The following is a 23460-nucleotide window of genomic DNA, read 5'->3' as shown; positions in this document are numbered from 1 at the left end:
CTCTACCCAAGCTGTGTAAATGTGTAAGTCTCACTGATTTCAGTCATGGTCTTGGCAGATGACACATCTGCTTTACTATGGAAACGTATGTCAGCATTGCTTTTCTTTTGAGGAAATGAATAATCTGACTCCTTGTGCCACCCACCTTCATTCTGTTGTTTTGTTTCTTTGTGTGTTTTTTGCTTTGGTGTGGAGGTCTTGACACTGAAGTGAGGAAGCAGCCTCATTCCTTGGGTCGTTTTTGTGAGCTCAGTCTGTGTTTGCGAAACAGCTGATGTGCCTGGAGAAAACTAAGTGCTGTCCATTTGTTTTATGACCCAGCTATTCAAGTTGACTGTTGGTTGCTGGAAAAAATACCAACGGCAAATTTATTTCTCTTATTTAAATAAATAAATGAACAAAACTACTGGGAGAGCTCTAAAAAATGGCAGTCCAGCTGGTGTTCCTTTTGTGTAGGCCAAATGACTGCATTTCAAAGCAAACATCTTAAAACTTCATGCATCAGGAAACTGAGGATGACCTTCACTATGTACCTTTTTGTGAGCTGGTAGCAGATTGGTGTTATATGGATATTAAAACAGCTGAAGTTGGGAAGTAATTGCAAAACCACCTTTGAGGACATGGAAGGAGGAGCTCTGTTTCAGCACCATGTGCCTGCTGCACCTTGTAGAAAAAAATTTACCTTCTGTAACATATTTCTCATCAGCTTTTTCTCTTAGCTGCTTATTTTCAGAGCCACAGGTATAGGATGTATGAACCTCCCACGATTGGTGCAGTAGGTGAGTAGGGATGGAGGTAAGATCTGCAAACCCTGTACAACTTGGTGACATTTTTCTTGGTGCTTGTAGTAGGATCAGGGTTTCACTTTAAATCTTTTTGATTGGATATGTCATAGTGCTGTTGATGCATCAAGGGGTTAATTAGAAAACACTGCAGATTGAATCATTATGCTCTGTGTTTGCTGCTGAATCCAAGTCACCTTCCTGCTTGCTGTGTAAGCTGTTATGGCAGCTTTACATGGAGTGGGAAGATAAAATGAGTGCTGGTCAGCACTGGTTCATTCAAGTGACCTACAGCCTGATGATGGTGGTTGCTCTGAAACGTACATCAGTGTATTATTATATCTCTTGTGACTTCAACTTACCTACTCACCAAGTGCAGCCAGGGCCTGTGCTGCTCCTGGGTTGGATGTGAAGTCCTCACACATTGTCAGAAGCGTATGAAATGCCAAGGTTCTGGCTTTAAATAACCCATAGCAATCCGGGAAGGTGTACAATCCGTTGCCAATTAAAACAGCTTCTAAGAAGTTCTGCGTTTAGAGTAGTTATGAGGTTTGTTCACTTGCTCCCTGGAGGTAGATGCACGTTCACAGGTCTACAGCAATAGCTGTGCTAATTGACAATTAGCATTGATAATGACTCTAGTAGCACTGGCGGTGATAGTATTATCTAAATAGTTCTGGGGTTATTTTTACTTTTTTCCCAAAAATGAAAAAGAGAGAATTTTTGCTTTTTGTTAGTAGTGGAATTGGGCAATGCCTTGAGAGAATTAATTCTTGAAGGATTTTATTATTATGTTTCAGTTAAATTAATTTCATGGGCAACAAGAGGATTAGATAAATCAGGTTGCGCAGCATTAGGTGATATTCATGGCACCTGAAAAGTCGTTTTATTCTTTCTGACTTACCTTCCTGCTTTGCTCTTTGTTGTGTTTGCTATATGTTGCTCCTGTTCTCAGCATGGTACAATTTAAGCAAAAAGCTCAGCGCTTTTAGAATTCAGTCAACCTATTGTTTGGTGGGTTTTCTTGGTTAAATTCCACAATTACTGCAGCATTTTAATTATTAAAAATTTTCTTTCTGCAAATTACTGTGTAATTAGCTATAGACTGCTCACACTGAGCACCACAGCTTTTCTTGCCTTTTTCTGGCACTTTGTTAGTAGTTACATCCAGTCTCCACAGTTTCAGTAATGATACCATTTTTTGTGTTTACAAAGAAGCAGAGTCACAGAATCATAAAATAAAATCACAGAATGGCTTAGAATCATAGAATGGCTTGATTTGGAAGGGACCTCAAGGATCATGAAGCTCCAACTCCCCCACCACAGGCAGGGCCACCAACCTCCATATTTCATACCAGACCAAGCTGCCCAGGGATGGATGGGGCATCCACAATCTCTCTGGGCAGCCTGTTCCAGCACCTCACCACTCTGTCTGTAAACAACTTCCCCTTGACATCCAGTTCTAAACCTTAAAACCATTCCTCCTTGTCTTATCACTACCTATCCTTGTAAAAAGTTGATTCTCCTCCTTTTTATAATCCCATTTTAAAGAAAGGGGACTTCAAAGGTCATCAAGCTCCAACTCGCAGTAAGTGCACTTCATAGCACTGCACCCTGCTGGTTCTACTTTTACTACCCCTGAAGGTGTCTACAGCTCCATATCGTCATCTCAGGGATGCTTTTGCCAATGCTTGCACTGTGGTTTGCTGTCACCAGGCATCTCTTTGCTTTCCCATTGATCTGGGGTGTGTGTTATAATTTGAATGCTCTCCTCTGTTCTGTTTGTAACCAACTTCTCTCACTGGCTTCCTGTAAGGAAATCTGTCTTCCACTTTATAATCTCAGCTTCCTGTTCTTCCTGCTAGTTCCAACTAAAATGAAACCCTAAAGCATTCTCAGAGGCTGATGTGCTGCAGGAGGAGTGCAGAGTGTGTCAGTACAGCTAAAATGCCAGCGTTTCTGCAGGTGCTCACTGTGACAGGCAAGAAGCTGAAAATAGATCTCATTCTGCTGCGTGGTGCTGGCAGTTGCAAACGAGAGATACAGTCTCTATTCTGAGAGTGGGATTTGTTTTGTTTTGATTTTTTTACAGCTTCCTTGGAGCAGAAGTGATGTTTGCAGTTTCGTGCCCAAGAAAGGCGTGGGCAGAAACTTCCTCCAGTGCAAACCTGCTCACAAACACAAACATTAGCAGTGGCTGCTTTAATTTCCTGTATCAATGGAGATAGTAATTAAAGGTGCCGTGTAAGAACAGCACTTTAAACATCAATGGCTCCGTCATGGAGGAGCTGGAGAGCTGGCACTGAGTGCTCCCATGCCTTTATTGAGATTCCCTGGCTATAAGGCCAAATGGAGCTGCTGTGATCCTCTTGTCTGACCTCTGCGTAAAACAAGCCATGGTACTTTCTTGAGTTAATTCGTGCTTGAAAGAGGGCACATCCTTTAGAAAGCAGTCCAGTTTGACTGGGGGAGAGCTTAAAAAAAAGTAAAATTAAAAAATCAGTGACAGAGAATACAATGTAACCTTTGATGTAAGTGGTTAATTATGCTCTAGAAATGCTGAACTGCTAGTGGAAGTCTGTCCAGCTTCAACTTTCCAACCTTTCAAATTTTTTTTTTTTAAGAAATTCATTAGTGAGGATTTTTCTCATCAGTTCTGTGCTCTATGTTACGTGTTGCAGGCTGATCTAGTAACCTCTCAGCCTTCCCTTTGCGAAGCTAACAAGGCTGAGGTTGTGATTTCTTGGTGTGTTCCTGGAAGTTGTGCCTTGCAGCCATTTAATAACTTCCAGGCTTCTTTTGTGCACCCCTGCCCCATTTTTGCCTGTTCTTCTTTTGTAGGAGTGCCTTGGTTTTGTTTGGCCTTCCAAATGTGTGACCTGATATGGAGAGAGTGTCAGCTTTTACTTCTGACAAAGCTCCGTGCTCTGTACATCCACTTCCAATTTGCTAATTAGTTTCCTTTGTCACAATGGGAACATCTCTGCTGCTGTATGTCTTCGTTACCAAGTTTTGTACAGTCATTGCTTTGTGCAGTAGTCCTGTAGGTCAAGACTTTCATTCTTTTTCTGTAGGTGCAGAGCTTCTAATTGTTTCTGTTTTAAAAATGAAAGCATTCCAAGCTTAGTCTGTAAGTTAGAAGATTTCTAACCAGACGAAAGAGGTTCTGGAACAGTAATATTTTGATTGGAATACAGAAGACAAACAGGAAATGAGGAATTAAGATTTCTGGTACTTTGCAAAATCCACTTTTGGTGGCTTCCTCCAATTTCTACTAAGATATTAAGTTGCTTCACTAAGCTGCTGGTTTCCATTGTCATGGATGCTGTGTTTTCTTCCACTGTTTTGGCTTTTCTGTCATGTCCTCAGTGAAAATAACTTCATCTGTCTGGGTTTATTTCAAACCAAATTAGTCATCCCTATGGAATGCCAGTTAGCCAAGGTCTGTTTTCTTCAAGTCCTTTTTGCTGGACATGAATTCTGCTATTCTTCCTTAATTCTTTTTTAATAGAGTCTTCTGTCATCTCTTCTTTAATTATGTCCCTGATCAATATGAGGTGGAGAGGCCAGTAATTACCTGTTCATTCAGTTTACCCTTGTAAAATTCATGATGGTCATGATGTTAGTTTTCATTATATCTTCAGGAACTCGCTAATACATGAAGGCATAAACTGCGTTCATAGTGTAGAGAGCTTTTCAGGCAGGTTTAAAGGTTATTTCAGTACATAGAATTTCAGTTCTGGTCTTCTGTTAGATCATGCTGATTGAAGTCCGACTACATTATGGCATCCAAAGGAGGGCTGCAAAGATGGGGAAGGGTCTGGAGAGCAATGTGTATGAGGGGCAGCTGAGCCAGGAGTTGGGCTCTGTGATCCTTATGGGTCCCCTCCAGCTTGCTATGTTCAGCCAATTTGGTGGCTACTCTTCAATGACTTCATGCATCAATGTTATTATACTGAATTGCTATCTCATGGTAATTACCTACAAGGAACATAGCAAAACAGAGCTTTGAGTGTTACGTTTTCTTCCAAAATTTATCAAAATACACAAGGGTTGTTGTTAGTGTAAATGTCTTGGGATTTGGTTACCTAAAATATCTGTTTTCTGGAGGTCCCATTGCTGCTGTGCCAACCAGAGCTGCTTGAGATGGAATCGTCTCCAAAGATAACCTGTGAGAAAACAGCGATGTTTTAGGGATCCTGTTTTGAAGCATGATTTTCAACTACTCATCCTTCATTATCCACCTTAATTCAGAGCTGGTGAGGATAGTTATGTACAGCTTTTAGTTAATGCAATAGAACTTGCTCTGAATTGAGGCCTCCTATGTAAACCCTCAGAAGAGGCAGAAATAAATCTTAGAGTCATAGAATCACAAGGTTGGAAAGGAACTATGAGATCATCTAGTCTAACTGACCGCCCATCACCATTACTACCCACTAAGCTACCAAACCATATCTCCTAGCACCTCATCCAGATGCCTCTTGAACACCACCAGGGATGATGACTGCACCACCTCCCAAGACAGGCCATTCCACTGGCCTGTCCACTCTCTGGGAGAGAAAGTTTTTCCTTGTATCTAATCTAATCTTCCCTGATGCAACTTGTGGCCATTTCTTCTGTCGCTCTGTGGCCAGCCATGTTTTACTGTGTTTTGTTTGTAGTGGTGTTCAGCTTCTCACGAGGCTCAACCAAAAATTGAAGTCATGGATCTGGAGAGGTACAGCACGTGCAGTCAGTGATCAGACATAGAAGCAAACTCTTCCTCCATTGTAGTTCAGGGTGTACTGTGGGCTGCTGCCAGATCAATGTGATAGACAGGACACATGTACTGATATGACCTTTCAAAATTGGAGAATTTAATTACGCCTCCAAATCCATAAATATTGTCTTTTTAATACAACATTTATATTAATTTTCTTTTCCAAAGAGCAACTGGAATGAAGAATGCTTTGTTCTCTTGCTTTATGTACAGCTTTATTTGTTTGACATCAATATAAATACAATACAAGGATGACAGAATTCGACCACTGAACAGAAAGTCAAAAGTCCTTGTTACAGATGAATGGGATGTTGCAAGCTTTACAGTCACTCATACATCTTGCTGTATGTCCATGTGATTAATGCCTAACAAGGTTTTTGATTGATGGCTTAGCAACTACTAACCAGGTGTTGTGGGACAAAATGCTGAAATTCCTTATTTCATTGTTAGGGAAGGCTCTGGTTCACTTGGATAGACAGGAAGATGTCTCTTTTTTTCTTCTCTTTTTTTAAAGTGGATTTTTAAATAGCTATGCCTTTTAGTAAGTACACAGCTGTGCTACAACTGCCATTGGAACATGATACTTAATAAATTCATCTGTAAGCACTAACTTGGATAACTTGGACTGCCCACATGGAAGGAGTAAAGTGAGGCTGATGACGTTGGGCCAAGGCCATGTATGGTACAGAGAAACGAGAAAGTAAATCTTCAAGCTATTTTTGAGGCAAGATTTTTAGACTGTCCCACATACAAATAAGATTGCTTAAATTATAAGGGCTTATAACTCCAGCACGAAGATTAAAACTAAATACACTGCATGCTGTAGATGTCTCCTGTCTTAACTTCTCTCCTGCTTGGCTGTGCATTGTAACTGCTCAGCCGTGCTTACACTTAATTACTTCATTCTGAGGAATTTATGTAACTGTTGAACATGGGGCAGTGGAGCAGAAAGAACTTTGATGTGTCTAGCACCGTTTTGCTGCAGTTGGATTTTATAACTTAAAGATGAACTTTGAGAATAGTTACAAAAACCAGCGATTTTTGCTGCTCTTACAGCTTTTAGCTTTTTAGAGACTGATGATGTCTTGCTCTGCCTGCCTAGCAATGCCGTAATTTTCTCTTTTTCCTAAAGTGTGGTGTTACCAGAACTGTTCTGAGCATCTTACCACAACTGATCTTTTGTTTCTCCATTTCCCTTTTAGCTGATGGGCAATTCTTTATGTTCCTAGCTCCAACTTCTCTTGGCTTGTTGTAACTTTTAAGTACTGTATAGCATATTTCACACCTCCTAGTCCTGGTTATAAAGCAACATCAAAGTTATGGAACCCATTATCGTAGAATCATAGAATGGTTTGAGTTGGAAGGGACCTTTCAGATGATCTAGTTCCATCCCCCTGCTATAGGCAGGGACACCTCCCACCAGACCACGTTGCTAAATAAGTTTCATCCATAACGTGAGAACACATTGCTAAATGTTTTTCTTTTTTTTAAAACTTGATTAAATTTGAGGGTATAATTACATTTTTGTGGTGATTTTAAGGTTGTTAATTCAAGTAGAGGAGATGAAATGCAAATATGCGAGTACAAACGGATTTGGTAAATTACTGTTAAAAATTAGCACGGTGATTATTTTTCCTCCTAACAATGAGCGTACATTTTAAAAGCTTGTGCTCAAGTAAAGTTTTAATTGAGATGTTTTAGGAGTTGAACTTTCTTTGCATTCGTGGTTTTTTTTTTTTATTAAAGCAATCCTGAATAATTTCTAATTAGGGGAATGATACCATTTGCCTAGATATTTATTAGCAGGCAATTTGTATAGACATAGCACTGCACTGATGCATTCCTTTCATTACAAACAAGTTTCTTTGAAGGGTTCTGACTGGCTAGTTATTAAAATGGAACACTTTACTAATGGCCTCCACGTAGGTAAGAGTTTTCTCAACACCAGTAGTGAATTTCTTCATGCAGTGTCAAAAGTTAATTCTGAGGTGGTTCTGTCTGTCTTCAGGCCCAGAAATTAAAAGTGAATGACTTGGAATCTATTTCTGCTTCTGCACCATGGAGGTGCCTAAACAGCATCAAATATCAGACCATGATTTAAGGCTGCAGAGGCTTCACAAAAGGATCCTGTTCACAAACAGGCCCCACACTCTCATACTGGATTTATTGGGCTAGAAGAAAATCAGTTTTAAACTAAGTTAGCAGAACTAATGGCTGTGGGTATTTATATTTTCAATGACTAAAAAAAGACACGTGTGGTTCATTTGGAAACTAATAAAGGGCAATTTCTGCAGCATTTCCAGATTTTTTTCCAACAGCATACATGACCCACACGTGCATGTTTTATATTAAGATGTACAAATATGCATATGTATGGCTATACATTTTCTACAAATATAAAAGGAGTTTTTGTAACAGAACATACCAATATTGCTGACCTGTATGTTTGTAAGAGCTGTGGCATGTAATCAATCTATAAAGGCCAGCCAACAGCCCACCCACCATCTCCCTGCTGCTGCTGGCAATTAGTGTAGGGAGGGATGGGGAATTCACCAAATCATCTACTTTGGAAAGATCTTCAAGATCATCGAATCCAACCATCAACCTGACCTACCCTGGCCCACTGCAAACTGTGTCCCTTAGTGCCATCCACACATCTCTTAACTCCATCAATTGGGACTCCCCCACTTCCTTGGGCAACCCATTGCAATGCTTCATAGAATCACAGAATGGCTTGAGTTGGAAGGGATCTCAAGGATCATCAAGTTCCAACCTGCTTGCTGCAGGCAGGGCCACCAACCTCCCCATTTAATACCAGACCAGGCTTCCCAGGGCCCCATCCAGCCTGGCCTTGAGCACCTCCAGTGATGGATGGGGCATCCACAGTCTCTCTGGGCAGCCTGTTCCAGCGCCTCACCACTCCCTCAGTAAAGAACTTCCCCTGAATAGAATCAATAGAATTGTGCTTGACCACTCTCTGTGAAAAAATTCTTCCTGATACCCAACAAACTCCCCTGGTGCACAGTTTCCTCATGTCCTATCATTTGTCACATGAGAAAAGAGGCTGTCATCTCAGACTGGTCAGGCAGGGCTTTGTAGCAGATTCAGTCGGTCAAGTAATGCAGGGTGGGCTTTTATCAAAACAGTGGCATACAGATCACTAGGATCTCATTTCTGAAAATACAGCTGGCTTTCCGTTAAATAGAATTTTTGAGTTTTTTCATGATTTTTTCAGTCCTGTAGAGTACTTAAAGACCTTGGCTGTTCACGTTACGTTATAATGTTGCTTTATCTCAATTTCTGTGCTCCTCTCCCTTCTGTTTGCAGATGCTCCTGACAGAATACCTGGATATGAAGAACACTCGCACTGCCTCAGAGCCATCCGCTCAGCTCAGCTATGCCAGCTCTGGGAGAGAATTTGCAGCATTCTTTGCAAAGAAGAAGCCACAAAGGCCTAAAAACCCTTTGTTCAAGTAAGCGCTAGGATGACATTGAAGCTGTGTAATCTTTCTCCGTTGCCTTGAATATTGCATGAGTTGGCTGATAATTGCAGTTTCACAGTGTAAGTAGGGTGTAAGTTTGGTGATGGAGACTTGATACTCAATGCTGAAGCCTCAGCAAGGTTACTGTTGTGGATTCATTGCTGATTTTTAGAGCTCAGCTCTTTCAGACACATCACAGTGTTGGGATCCCTTTACCCAAGCTGCTGCAAAGCACACAGCAGTGTATTCTGCCTATCTTTGTGCACAGTATGTTCAAGACCTGTGTTAAAGACAGTGATAAAAGGAACTGGACAAAGAGAATTAAGATAACTGTATAATTACTAGATGGACTAAGTGGTTAATCCTATTACTAGCTTCTTTAATTCAGAGTTCAAAGTGAAAAGAAAGAAGTGATTGAGGGGAGACTAGAAAAGGATGAAAAGGTAGGTGGACAAGGGAGGGATTTAGGAAACTGAATTTGATGTGCACGGATGAGGAGTGAGGAGGAATTGTTGGTGAGCAACACTGTTAGCAGGAGAGAAACCACCTTGTTAATACACTGAGATTCAGGTGAGCTTTGCTGAATTTTCATCTCGTTTACTGACATCCAGTTTTCTTTGGCCTCTTGAGGGTTTTGAGGAATTACCAAAATGTGCTGTTTTGACAGCAGGGGCTCTGTGCTGAAAGATCATGGTTTTGATCTGATGCTGCAGCTCTGCTAGCATAACCATGTGTGTGGCTTCCTGAACTCAGCACTGATAGAATAATCTTTTTAATAACTTTCCCCCCCTCCCCCCCCCCCCCCCCCACAATGACACAGTTCTAAAGCAGTTACTAAGGGAGCATACAAGTTTAATGGTAGATCTGAGGGAAAGGCAGCAAAGGGAGTGGTGTTAGGGAGTACCAGTAGCTTGGGGCAGCCATCTTTCCCCCATGCTCAACAGCAGCAGAAACAGCTTATCTGGTGGGTAGAGTCTGGATTACAAGCTGTTGCAGGGCTGTGAGCTGTCTTTCACTGCTCATTAGTTCAGTACTGTGCCTTATGAGGCTTTGCTCTCCCACATAGAGAGAGTCCAAGTATAAGTTAAAAAAAAATTATGTCCACTGAGATGTTTGCATGAAGGAGGAGGAATTGGAAGCGAGAGCTTGTGGTTTCCCCATTTAGTTTTTTGGAGATGGGCAACTGGGTGACTTGAATATACAGAATCCCATTTGTGAGTTGGAGTAGATCATTACCATGATGGAGAGTTAATGCTCCATCATGAGGTTCCTAAAGAGGATCTTCAGTAATGGGAAAGGCTGATGATTGGAAGTAGTAGTAATTGGGAATTTTTCATTCTGTGACCTGTTTACAGATTGTTCATTGTTTTGTTTTGTTTTGTTTTTTGCAACTAAAGCTTATATCTATCCTGGTTATCCAGAACTTGCTGGAACTCTGTTTTCTTTGCCCTTTGTGCAAGGGTATATAGCAGCTGTATTCTCGTAGTACCTCCGGGCTTCAGTTATAAACCAGTCTTCTGCACTTCCCTCTCACAGGTTTAGCTGTCTATATAATCTCTTGTTATTAGAAAGTTAAACGTTGCCTGTAGGATGTCAGAGGTATCTCCTGCCACCCTGTCAACCCATGGTTATTCCTCCCCACCTGTTTTTTAACATTCCCATTGTTATTTGGATCAAAATTATGCTCTTTGAATTTACCCTGTCTTACAGATCTACTGGAGCAAAATAGGGCTGTTCACCTTTTTCATTTTGTATCTGTTCTTGGATGTACTTGGGCCATTTAGGCTTGAGGAATAAGGATGCTCTGTTTCACCTATGGCAATTTAAGCCTGTATATTAGTTTGTCAGCAGAGAGTGAAGGTAGGCGTAATTGTTTAAAGTGAAGGTGACTAACCTCATAGGAGCAGCACGTCTCTTACCACTCATGGTCCTGTCACCAAGTCATTGCTGGCACTGTGGTGACAGCAGCACTTATTGGGATCTCTTATTTGGTTATCTGTCTTCTGTCAGCTGTCACCATATCTATGAAAATCTCAGTTGAAATGGAATTTCTCAGTCCACTGAGGGATGTACATGTTTGATGGAGTGTTATTCTTGTCTTCTCTCTCATCTTCAGTGCTTTTCACATCAGCTGCAAGGTTCTTTTTGTGCCTTTCCATTAGCTCTGTCCAAATCAGACGAGCCATCCACTTGTCATCAGAATATCTGCGTTTAATTCCTCCCTTCAGAAGTCTCTTAGGGCAGAGCTCCACCTTGCGTTTTCCTTGCAGCTTGATGCAGGTGTTTGTGCTGTACCCTGTGATAGCTTGTTAGAAGCTAATTTTCTAAATACTGAGTACTTTTGCTAGTTGTGTGCTTACGTGTATGTGTGTGATGTAGCAGTAGTGGAGTGAGGAAGTGGGTCTCGCAGTCTGGAAATCAGTAGCTGGTATTTGGAAGAGACTTTGAATCACTCCTTATCTGGAAAATAGGTACAATTCTCAGGGGTGGGTGGGGGGGGAGTCTTGATGGGTTTAGTTGTTTAAAGTTGATTGAGAAAGTAGAACTTCAGGTGCAGAGTTCTTTGGCAGACCAGATAGGTTGAGTCATCATAAGCCTGGCTTTCTTCTTTTCCAAAAAGGTGCCATGTGCATTTTTGTAATCATAGAATTGTAGAAGGGACATTTAAAGGTCATTTCATCCAACTCCCTTGCAATCAGCAGAGGCACCTACAGCTTGGTCAATTTGCTCAGAGCCTGCACCATCCTGACCTTGAGTGTCTCCAGGGATGAGGCATCCACCTGCTTTCTGGGCAGTGTGTTCTGCTGCCTCACCACCCTTATTGTAAAAAAAAAACAAACAAAACTTTTTCCATATATCCAGTCTAAATCTCCCTCTTATAGTTTGAAACCATTTCCCCTTGTCCTATCACAGCAGACCCTGCTGAAGAGTCTATCCCCTTCTTTCTTATAGCCTGCTAGCCTCACATTTGGGTTGCCATCTCCCTTGCAGATCAGATCGGCAAGACTGAGATTGGGCATTCTTGGGAAAGGAATGGATTGTAGAAGCAGCTATTGAATACCCAACATGTTAGTATCATGCTTGACTATAATTATGTGTAACTCTGGAGGTTGGTGGCCCTGCCTGTGGCAGAGGGTTGCATCTTGATGATCCTTGGGATCCCTTCCAACCCAAGCCATTCTATGATTCTACATTTTAAAGAACAGTGAGTTTTGCCACTGAGGAACCAGCATGATGATAGAAAAGGATTATGAGAGTAGAGATGTTGAGTGGCAAGAGGAGCGTGGGAGAAGAATGGATCAAGGAAAGAGAGCTTATAAATGCTCACCTTTTGTGAGCATTTCAAAACGTAAGCATCACACTGTCTATGTGGCGTGATACCTTTTGAGTGTCCCTCTGCTTGATGCTGAGGCTGATTCATTCATCCTTGGCAGAAGCACTTCAACGTCTTCTGGTCTTCATCATGAGTTCTTTAGTTCACTTTGGCAGTTTGAAAATGCATTGTTCCCACTGACAGTGGCAGAACTACCCAACCTGTGTACAAAGGGCTGCTGCTGACCTCAGGCTCCTTGTGTTCCTTAGTCATGGGACATTAGACCACAGGAACATTCAGCTCAAATCATGGTAAGCCCAGAGCTGTCCTGAAATGCTGCAGTGTCATTTCTACTCTCAGTGACAAATATTGTGTTAGTGGGGCTCCATTGGTTGAAAAGTGTCTCTTCTCAGATTAATCTTTGTAGAGTATTGGAGCAATACAATAAGTAATAATTTTTAGTTTCAGTGAAAGTATTAGTTAATAATTTGGGGCTTTGCATATATGCCTGTTAGCAACTTATATGATACTAACTTATCACTTTGGTTTGGATTTTACCAATGTTTTGGGGCCATTCTTATGTAAATGATTGAGTGTTCCCAGCTGATGGCTCGGAGGAGCAATCTCCATGCCATGCAGACAGCTCTGTGTCTTTGTCCAGCAGAGCTGCACTGATTGGAAGTGCCAGAATTAGGTGCAATGGCTATCAAATTTTATAGGGAAAGAGTGGTTTTGTCTGCCTTAATCATTTTGCTCAGATATGCAGGGAAGTGCATTTTGTTTAGAGCTGACTGGTGCTTACAAGAAGGCTGACTGGATTTGTGTATTTTTTAATTACAGGTTTGAGTCCTCCTCCCATGCTATTAGCATGAGTGCCTATTTGCGTGAGCAGAGAAGGGAACTGTACAGCAGAAGTGGAGAACTTCAAGGTATGAAAATAGATACTGTGAAAGTTTGAATAATTCCATTTTGTAGAAACCGAGCATCTCATCCGTGCTACGTCAAAGAATTAATACCTCTCCAGTTTGCCATGCAGCTTGTCTAAATCACTCCAGTTTGGTTTATTCTTGCACCTGGGCTTCTATTTATGCCCTTTGCACTTCCAGCTAAAGGTTCTTGTCATAAAACAATAGGTGAAATATGAACAGTCTCTCTGTGAGCACTGCGTTTGGGTACTTGGAGTTAATGTTTGCTTCTTTATCTGCAATTTATTTCCCTGTGTCATGCACTGAATGTTATACTTCTCCTGGATTACTTTGGGAGCTAAACTCAATCGTCTCACGTTTGAAGCATGAATTTCCATTGGATGGACTGAAGTGACCGATTCTTCTTTTATACAGCACTTAAAGATAAAGAGTTAAAGTGTTTGAAAATGGTGAATGTGAGGCACTGGACTACTCGTGCTGGTTTATATTGCTTGTAACAAATATTCTTTGTACACAGAAAAGCGTTCTCTGAGCATGGTGTCGTTTCACGTATTTTTTCCTGGATGTCTTAATTCACTGTGAGGTCTTAGTTTTGAGAGCAACAGCAGGGAAATATCTTAAGACTGCCATGCATTGTATAGCAGGATTATTTTTTTTCTATATCATCCAATGGAGTTTCCTGTTGGACTAATCAAAAAAAGAATATACCGTAGTCTCTGAAGAGTCTATATGGATGGACGGGGGTAATATTTCTCCCTGAAATCTTGCATGTGGTAATTCTCAGATGGCTTTTATTTGAGGACAATTGGTAATTTACAGTCGAAATATTGGATATTTGTTCCCTTCTTCCTTTGGTAATTTAGTTATGCTCAATTCCACCTGAAAGAGTGGAGTAAGAAGACTCAGAGGTGTACAATGTCTTTGTGGACCAGTTGCTTTGCTTAGGTGCCTTTACAAAGGGGATCTTCTTATCGATGCTCAAGTGTGTAATGACACTCTGGCTAATATTCAGACACTTTTCCATTTACTGGAAGGAAGAATCTGAGATAAAAAGATGTGGGCAGCAGCTGTCAACTTCAGGACACTATAATCTGACAGCATATAAAAATAAAATAAAGTGAAGATATTTGTCTTTCAAATTATGATATCACCTCTTGGTATGCTTGGAAGGCGTTCATCTTACAGCTCTGCATTTTCAAGACTCAGATTCTCACCTTCAAAAATCTGTCACCTGTACTTGAACATGGGGTCATCTGAAAGAAGTGATCCAGTTCAGCAAGGTCCTAAGTGTGAGCTATTATATGGCACAGATGCTGAGACTTCTCATGTTGCAGTGGCCATTACTGTCACACCAAGCTGAGGATGCGTTTCTAAACAGTTCCTTTAGGTTTGGAACTTGCTACTGCTGTAGGGCATGGCCATGTTTCTTAAGAGAGCAGCTCCTCATTGATAGAAGACAAATGTTGAGGCAGCATTTGCCATGAGCTGAATATTGTGAGAGTTTTCAAGAGAAGAGTGTGAAGGAGATGTATGCAGACTTCCAGCCTTGGAGCTAGTGTGGGGTTGGGAAGAACAAAGCTTATGAGCTGACAAAAGAGAAAAGGACAAAATATAGGAATTAGCATGGATAGGGGCAAGATGGTATTGCCCTTTATGGATGAATTGGAAGAGTTGGAACGTGATGCAGTAGGTGACAAAAAGTCAATGTAGGGGGTCAATAGGGACAATGGATGAGATGACTTTGCTGAGAAATCTTTGCTGTTTAACCATCAAGAAAAGTTTCCCTTTGAACTTTATGTTAAAAATGTACTATCTTCTCTTTCTATTATAAGCTGCTGTTCCCTTTTAGGTAGCTCATTAATCTTCCTGAATCCCAGACCTCAGCAAGATCTGCATTTTGATTTTTATCCCTTTTAAAGAGGAATACAATTTAATTGTTCAGTCAGGTTACTGGAAGGCAGACATGTGACACTCTCTTCTGTGAATGCCATGCAGTTTCTCTTCCTTGACAGCCTTATCCACAGGGATGATGTATCAGTGGCAGCAAGAGGAGGGTGGCTTGTTAGGACATCTTTTTCCTGAAAAGATCTTCAAAGAAACATGTGCATAAAATAAAATAAAAAAATACTAAAAAAAGGAAAAACTTATAAAAGTTTGGTCTGTGCCAACTTTTTGAAGTAAGAATTTCATTTAAATGGCCTTAAAATGTGCCAAGATGTGAGCAATGCTTTGTCATTAACCTCTTCCGTTTGGACTGAAATAATGCAGTGCGTAAAGCAGACATTATCCCTCAGTGGGAGAAAGGGAACTTCTGTAAGTGGTTTAGAGATGGAAGGAATGGTGCTGGCACCTTATTCCCCTGGAACAGTTAGAGGATGACTTAGGCCATGTATTTTTCCCTTTAAGTTGGACACACAAGTCATTTGAGAGCTGTCATGAACAGAAGAAAACAGAAGCAAGTACATAACTGCAGTATCTCCTTATAGACTGACACAGATGTGCTGCCCTGGGATGCTGTCAGAAGTACAATGTCATTACAAAAAAATTACAAACAAAGAATGATCATTATAAAGCTTCTCACTTTTTTTTCTTGTTATTTTTTTTCAAGAGTATGTCTTGAAAAAGTCTTGCTAGCAGGGCAATTTACATTATCCTTCTTTGAGTCCTTCTGCCCGTTGTCAAATATGATGTTCTTTTTGTCATAGAAGTATAGAATGGCCTGGGTTGAAAAGGACCACAATGATCATCCAGTTTCAACCCCCTGCTGTGTGCAGGGTCACCAACCACCAGAGCAGGCTGCCCAGAGCCACATCCAGCCTGGCCTTGAATGCCTCCAAGGATGGGGTATCCACAACCTCCTTGGGCAACCTGTTCCAGTGTGTCACCATCCTCTGTGTGAAAAGCTTCCTCCTAATATCTAACCTAAACCTTCCCTGTCTCAGTTTAAAACCATTCCCTCTTGTTTATGTGAAGTCTTAAAGAACCGGGATACATTTCAAAAGCAAATACATTTATTGCAGGAGCAGCTGAATGACTGCTGCTCGGTTCATTGCACGTGTTCTTTTCTCCCTTAATAGTTCTTCATTAACCACACCTCTCACCATGTCTGACCAGCAGATTCATCCCCCTCACATCTTTGCTCCCAGCACATGCTTGTGTCCCCAAACTACCTACTAAGCAAAAAGCAGCCTGTGCCATGGCTGGATCCAGCAAAGTATGCACCAAGCAAGCAGACCAGTGTCATGGAGGCCCTGTGCCATGGAAGCCCTGTGCCAGTAGGTCCAGCAGCGTGGAGGGCTAATGAATACTCACTGAAGCTCTTCCTTCTCTGGAGGCACACATTTATCCCACTCTCAGCTGCAGGGCTGTCTGTTTTCACAAAACCTCTAAGAATTTACTACTTTTAAGATCTATTCCCTGTCACGTTTGGCTGAAATTGGCTCTCCAGCTCAGTTGTTGTGAGGGTGGGACAGACAAGATCAGGTAACTCTTCTTTTTGTAAGAAACTTGGCTAAAACGTTGCTGTATTTCATTGCAGAGGTGGTTGCTTGTCAGTGACTGTTGGAATGAATCCCATGCGTGCCTCTTATTTCATTCCACTATTGCCTTCAATTATCAACAAATCTTTGGGAACAGAAGAAAAATGTGGTTTCTCTGTGTGGATAGGGGGAATCAGGGACTGCAAGAGGGACAGTAGATGGTAGGAGGAGTCATTTGGGCTGGAGATGGTCTGCAAGGGCCTTGTTTTTTTTTCTCATTAAGTTGGATGTGATTGGTGTCAGGAAAATGTGGCTTCAAGAAGAAATTAAGAGGAAAAGTCACTTGTAGTCTGGATAACATCTATGCATGTCTGGATTTCTGGATTGGTATTCTGGCAATATTTAAAGACACCAACCCTACTTTTAATTTCATTGTACTGATCATGACACACATGTGTTGTCCATACCTGAAAGGCTTTCACGTGGTCCAGCAGCCTTCACCAGCACGACTCCACTGTACAAGGATCTGGGAATCTGTCTTCCAGTCATTTAAATATCTAAATTTTGCGAAGCTGTGGCTGGAGCCATGGCAGGAGCACTTTTTTCTGTTCTGTAGATATGTCAGGTATTGTTTCAGAGTCTTGTGGCCATAGGGAACTAACATAGCTGTGCTCACTGTGGCCTCAGTTGAATTCATCAGCAGAAATGGTAAAAGATGTTTTTATACTCTGTGAAAATCTGAACAGCTTTGAGGGTGCTGATCAGCATGAAAATAGCATCCGGCTTCTGTTATCTCTGCGAGGGCAGACCCTGGTAATTCCTATCGAGGTCAGCTTTGCTTGTGTTATACATCTGGGACATTTTTAAGAATGAAATGTGAAGTGCTCCTGAGCAGCTGTTGTTCTCATGGATGTTAATGGACTCCACAGCTGCTCATCACCTCTTAAAATTTAGGCTTCTTAATGCTTTCACCCCAGAAGATCAGCACAATTCAAAATTAATTAAACCTCTCCAGGCCTTTGTGAAGTAGGATTTTACTTTGATTGTAGCTGTGCAAGCTGAGGGATGAATCAAATCATCCTGGGAGGGATAGTAGAGCAGAATTAGTCCTAATTCCAGTCCCAGTTTTCTGTTAGATCGCACTGATTGAAGTCTGAATACCTTATGGCATCCAAAGGACGGCTGCAAAGATAGGGAAGGGTCTGAAGGGCATTGTGTATGAGTCAGAAGCCTGGAAGGGCAACTGTATCCTAAGCTGCATCAACAGAGATGTGGCAGCAGGGAGGGAGGTGACTGTCCCCTCTACTCTGCCCTCATGAGAGCCCATCTGCAGTAGTGCACATGGGTCTGTGGCCCCAGTCACAAGAAGGACACCGAGCTGTTGGAGAAGGTCCAGAGGAAGGCATGAAGATGCTTGGGGAGCTGGAGCTCCTTTCCTATGAAGAAAGGCTGAGGGAGTTGTTGGTGTTGAGCCTGGAGAAGAGAAGGCCCCAGGGAGACCTCATTGTGGCCTTCCAGTACTTGAAGGGAGCTTTACAAGCAGGACAGGGAGTGACTTTTTACATGATATAATGGTGATAGGGGAAGGGGGAATGGCTGTAAACTAAGAGAGGGAAAATTTATATTGGCTGTTAGGAAGAGATTTTGGTACTTCAGGAGTGGTGAGGCACTGAACAGGTTGTCCATAGTGGTTGTGGATGCCCCATCCCTGGAGGTGCCGAAGGCCAGGTTGGATGGGGCCCTGGGCAGCCTGATCTGGTGGGTGGCAACCTGCCAATGACATTTGGGTTGGAACTGGATCATCTTTAAGGTTTCCTCTAACCTAAGCTATTCAATGATTCCATGGCTTGTGCTCTCATTGTCTCTGAAGGTAGGGCAGTGCTGGCTGTACAAGGAAGGAAGTTGACTTCACGGAGAAAGTGTTTAATAGAGCGCAGAATGAAATCCGTGCTCCCAAGCTGTATTCCCCCAACTACCAGATAGAATTTATGTGCTGAACTGAAATAGGAAAAATTCTGCTTCTTTTGAAGCTATTTAGCAGTTTTTGTCTAGGATCCCCTGCGATGCAACGCATCTTTCTGTTTTTTAAAAGTTTTGTTCAGTTTCGATTGGGTCCTGCTAGAAGTTTGGACGGTGGGTGAATGGTTCAGGCATAACTAACATTACCTGCTTTCTGCACACTGAAAATCTCAAGCATGCTCCAAGTGAATCAGCAGGAGGGCTGCAGAATTGAAGGTGTGTCATGCCCTAAGGATGGCAAATTGTGCTGGGAAACAAAGGTCTCTTGCAATGAGACTGTAGGTACTTACTTACTTACTTATTTATTTTAGCTTATTTCTTGTCAGTAGAACCTCTGAAGATTTTTCTTGTTGGCCAAGAGAAAAACGGAAAGCATTGAGCATCCCTGTGCTATGAATTGGAGATGGGGAATGGGGCTGGGTTACTTGCTGGTATGCTGTTTTTAAGTATTCTTGATCGAAGGCTGATCATTTCTTAGCAGAAGGTTTTAAGTAATTAAGGAAATCAAAGAGAAACTCAGCTAATTAAGACTTTGATGCCAAGAAATAGCTGTGGAGGCAAATGCTATCTGGTATGACAAGGGCACAGCGTAAGGCCAGGTCCAGGGAAAATGCAGTTATTTGTAGGTGCCTTGTTCCATTTGAATTCACCAAAAGGCTGCCGGAGGGAGCCAGCTGTGTGTGCTGCTGACAAAAACGAATCTTGACACTTTGGATAATGAAAATTTGGTTCAGCACCTTTTAGAAATGTGTATGATAATACGTTGTCAGTCGGAGGCAGTGAGGAGGGGGGAAACGATATCACTCTTGTCTGCTTAAAGGAGATGTTGTGACAAGTGGACAGTCCTAGTTAAAAATCCCCTTTAGGAAAAAAAAAAATAGAGGTATAACCCATTGAAGAACCCAAAGTTGGTGATGGGGGGGAGGGGCAGGTGGTTTGATGTCAGGCTCTTCCTGCCATGCAGCTGCTTTGGTCTCCCCATGGTGCGGAGGATCACAGTTCTCTTTGAGCTGGGGCGGGGAGGAGAGGGGAGAGAATCGCTTTTTTGTGGTTTGACAGTATTAATGCAATCATCTCGTTCAGACCTTGTAAGCCCACTTATTATTTCCTCTGCGTGTGTTTTTTCTGGTTTAGCGGATTAGCTGCACTGTCTCTTCAAAGGCTATCCAATCAAGAAGGGGTTATTAAAACCGGGGCGCTTTATGACTGAGAATTAATTAGAGCAGCATTTTCATGCAAAACATCCAATTTTTTGATTAGCAATGGAGCAGGGCCGCAATTAACACTCTAGGAAGCTTAAATTTCCAGCATTTTGATTCTCAGGAAATGAGATTATCAAACTGGGGTCAGGCACTTGACAGCAGAAGGGGGATTATGTGTAAGAAAATAATTTGTTTCTTGATTTTGCCTCTGAGATTGTTATTAAAGCTATGGTGAATTCAGAGGGAGGCAAAGAGTGGAGGGAGAAGATTCCAAAAAACGGAAGCAGGAGAAACCCTTTGCTGTGCTGCTGGTGTCCTCCTTGCTGTGTCGAGAGTTGTCCTCATCCCACTGTTAGCAAGTGTTCTCACTTTGCGTTTCAGTGACAGCAACAGGTTTCCATTGCTTTCTTGGGGTTAGTCTGCATCCCTAACTGATGTGTTTTGAGAGTTCTGTGGTGGTTTTTAAATATTCAAAGTATTTGCATCCTGGGAAAGGAGGCAATGTATGTTCATTTTAATAGGCTGCTTTCTCTTCTGAGTGTGTGGTTTGTGCGTTTTTAAACTATTTTCTGATCTGCTGCAGGTATCTGAAGGTTTGTCATAGAATGATAGAATCACTTGGGTTGGAAGGGGCCACAAGGATCATGAAGCTCCACCCCGCTCTGCTGCAGGCAGGGCCACCAACCTCCCCATTTCATACCAGCCCAGGCTGTGCAGGGCCCCATCCAACCTGGCCTTGAACACCTCCAGGGATGGATGGGGCACCTCACCACTCTCTCTGTAAAGAATTTCCCCCTGACATCCAAACTAAATCTTCCCTCCTGCACCTTCAAACCAAACTTAAAAGCTGCCTATCCTCCTGCGTCTGCTTTCAGTTTGACCATAAAGTTCAACTACTATGATTTACATAATGTATTATTTTTGAGTGAGTGTTTGTGAAAGCAAATATTATGAAGTTAATTGTTGTTAGAAGCCGTGTTAGCCACGTTCTTGGTTCTGCATCTTGCCTAGCAGTGCCCATAGCTGTTGCATCCCTTTTTGCAGCAGTCAGGCTTTTAAGGATGCTCAATTCTAGCTTGCACTGTCAATTTATGCTCACAGGTCACACCTTGGAATCATAGAATCATTAAGGTTGGAAAAGACCAGAGATCACCTAGTCCAAGCATCAATATGTCACCACCATGCCCACCAAGTCTGAGGCCTTGCACAAGTTTGGCAGTGCACCCCAGTTGCCTTTTGCTCCCTGATGTGCTTTGCTCATTGATTTGTTCCCTCATTTCCCCCCCTGGGCAGTGCACCTCCATGTCCAGCTCTGGCAGTCTTCAGAATTTGGCTATTGCTCTCCACCTAGGGACACCCCAATAAATCCTCATTCTTGGCTTGAGACCCTGTTTGCTTTAGTCTTTGGCTTCTGTCACTTCAGAGCTAAAGAACCTCTCATAACTCTACTTTGCAGCTTACCAGATACCACACTGTCCCTTCTTAGTATGAAAAACAATAATACCAGGGCATCAAGGTGTAGTGTCAGTAGATGAGTTTGTTAGATAAAGGCTGAAAATCAGAGGTGATGGAATCAATTACAAATTACTTCGAGCTTTGATTTTTCCATTCTCCTTATGTCAATTACCAGCACAAAACTTCTGTCCAATCTTGATATGAGGAAGGACACAGAAAAAAGTACTCAGTGTTTAAAAATACTTTTCCCACAGATGACTGCTTCAGTATTGCTGGTAGGCTGCTCTGGCCAGGTATGCTTTGTGGTTTATTGTGCCAATTCAGAGAAAAAAACCTTTCAGTTTTCTGGGACTCACTCTGTAACAGTGTCCCTTGTTTGGAATGCAATCATTGATTTTCAAGGTACTTATTTACAGCTTCTTTTCAGCTTTGAGTTCTGGATGACTAAAGAATTTGGAGGCACACATTTTCATATGTTTAATTTCTAATTGGATATAACTTCAACGAAATGACTGTCACATGGTCTGAATTTAGGGAGTGAACACAAGGGGAAGTTACAAGAGAGGAATAGCTCAATAATGCAACTTTGTCTGAATTGGTGTCTGCCCTCTTCTTCCCCTCTATCATCAGCCAGAGCTGCTCTGTGCCATGCAGCAGGCCGTGCTGGTTCAGTGGGTGAGATGTGTCCCAGCCTGAAACAGAAATCATGCTTTGCTTTTCAGAAGGACGGCGGAAACATTTCATCACTACAGCTAGCAATAAAATAACCATGATACAGTTCAACAGGTACTCTTCTTACTGTGATCTGAAGTAATACTTTCTTCTTTTCTCTCCATATGAGAGCTTCGTACTCTCCTGGAATTTGTGCCTTTGTGTAGAGTTCAGTAGTAAACCATATATTTAAAACGGTTCTATCTTGCTGTTTAGGATCAGTGTTCTCTTAGTTTGGTCTGAGGAGGTCTGGTTTCTGATCATCTGCTCCTCTTTGAACAGCAGTCATCGCTGCACTGGTAGAGGTGGACTGCAACAAACTGAAAAGATGAAAAGGTTTCCATAGTTTAAGTGGTTGGTACTGCTATTTTCTCTTCTAAAATTGTAACTATCTGAAACCAAGATCCTAGTTTTGAGCTCCAGCTATCCATTGGACATTATCTACTGAAAAGTCATTTCCTTGGGAATGCTTCCTTTGGGAGCTGTTGGAGAGGATGCAGAAGAGGGCCATTAAGATGATTTTAGGGCAGGAGCACCTCCCCTACGAATTCAGGTTGAGGGAGCTGGGCTTGTTCAGCCTGGAGAAGAGAAGGCTGTGGGATGACTTCATTGCAGCTTTAAGTATTGTAGCTATTGTACCTAAAGGGAGCCAACAAACAGGAGAGGAGTCAACACTTCAAAATGGTAGATAATAGCAAGGCAAGGGGAAATGATTTGAAGTTGAAGGAAGGAAGACTTAGGTTGGATATCAGGGGGAAGTTCTTTACTATGGGAGTGGTGAGGTGCTGGAACAGCTGCCCAGAGAGGCTGTGGATGCCCTGTCCGTCTCTGGAGGTGTTCATGGCAAGGTAGAATGGGGCTCTGGGCAGCCTGGGCTGGTATGAAATGGGGAGGTTGGTGGCCCTGCATGTGTTGGGGCGGTTGGAGATTCCTGATCCTTGAGGGTCCCTTCCAACCATTCTGTGATTCAGTGATTCTGTTATTCCTTGACTTGTTTAAGGAATGCATATATATATAAGTTTCCTTTTTTGTTTGTTACCAAGGTATTACAGTGCACCTTTTGTCCCCTAAGTCTAGATTCCTTCCTCTTTTCTGTTAGATGTTGGACTTTGCGGACATGGTTTGGTGGGCATGTTGGGGATGAGTTGTTGGTTTGACTGGATGGTCTTAAATGGTCTTCTGCAACCTTAATGATTATGTGATTCAGTTATTGTTGATGCTAATTACATACTTTTATTTGAATCAGACTTTGACAGTTGCTAGGTCCTGTGCAATACCACTGTGTGTAGAGCTAGGCTACAAAATGAACAATACATTGTCTAGTGGGAATGT

The 23460-nt window shown here is 42.1% G+C and overlaps 1 protein-coding gene across 1 annotated transcript in view; it reads left to right on the top strand.

The window, feature by feature from the left end:
* EXOC4 (exocyst complex component 4) overlaps nt 1-23460 on the top strand; it is a 400122-nt gene that overhangs the window by 99064 nt on the left and 277598 nt on the right. Inside the window, exons 8-9 of the mRNA XM_010710270.3 lie at nt 8869-9014; nt 13177-13265. Of these exons, the coding sequence (XP_010708572.1) occupies nt 8869-9014; nt 13177-13265 (235 nt within the window). The remainder of the gene's footprint in view (nt 1-8868; nt 9015-13176; nt 13266-23460) is intronic.

This window comes from Meleagris gallopavo, chromosome 1 (genome assembly GCF_000146605.3).
Source record: "Meleagris gallopavo isolate NT-WF06-2002-E0010 breed Aviagen turkey brand Nicholas breeding stock chromosome 1, Turkey_5.1, whole genome shotgun sequence".
Classification (NCBI taxonomy): Eukaryota; Metazoa; Chordata; class Aves; order Galliformes; family Phasianidae; genus Meleagris; species Meleagris gallopavo.
The sequence above is the reverse complement of the archived record's forward strand: the minus strand, read 5'-3'. Positions and strand labels throughout refer to the sequence as shown.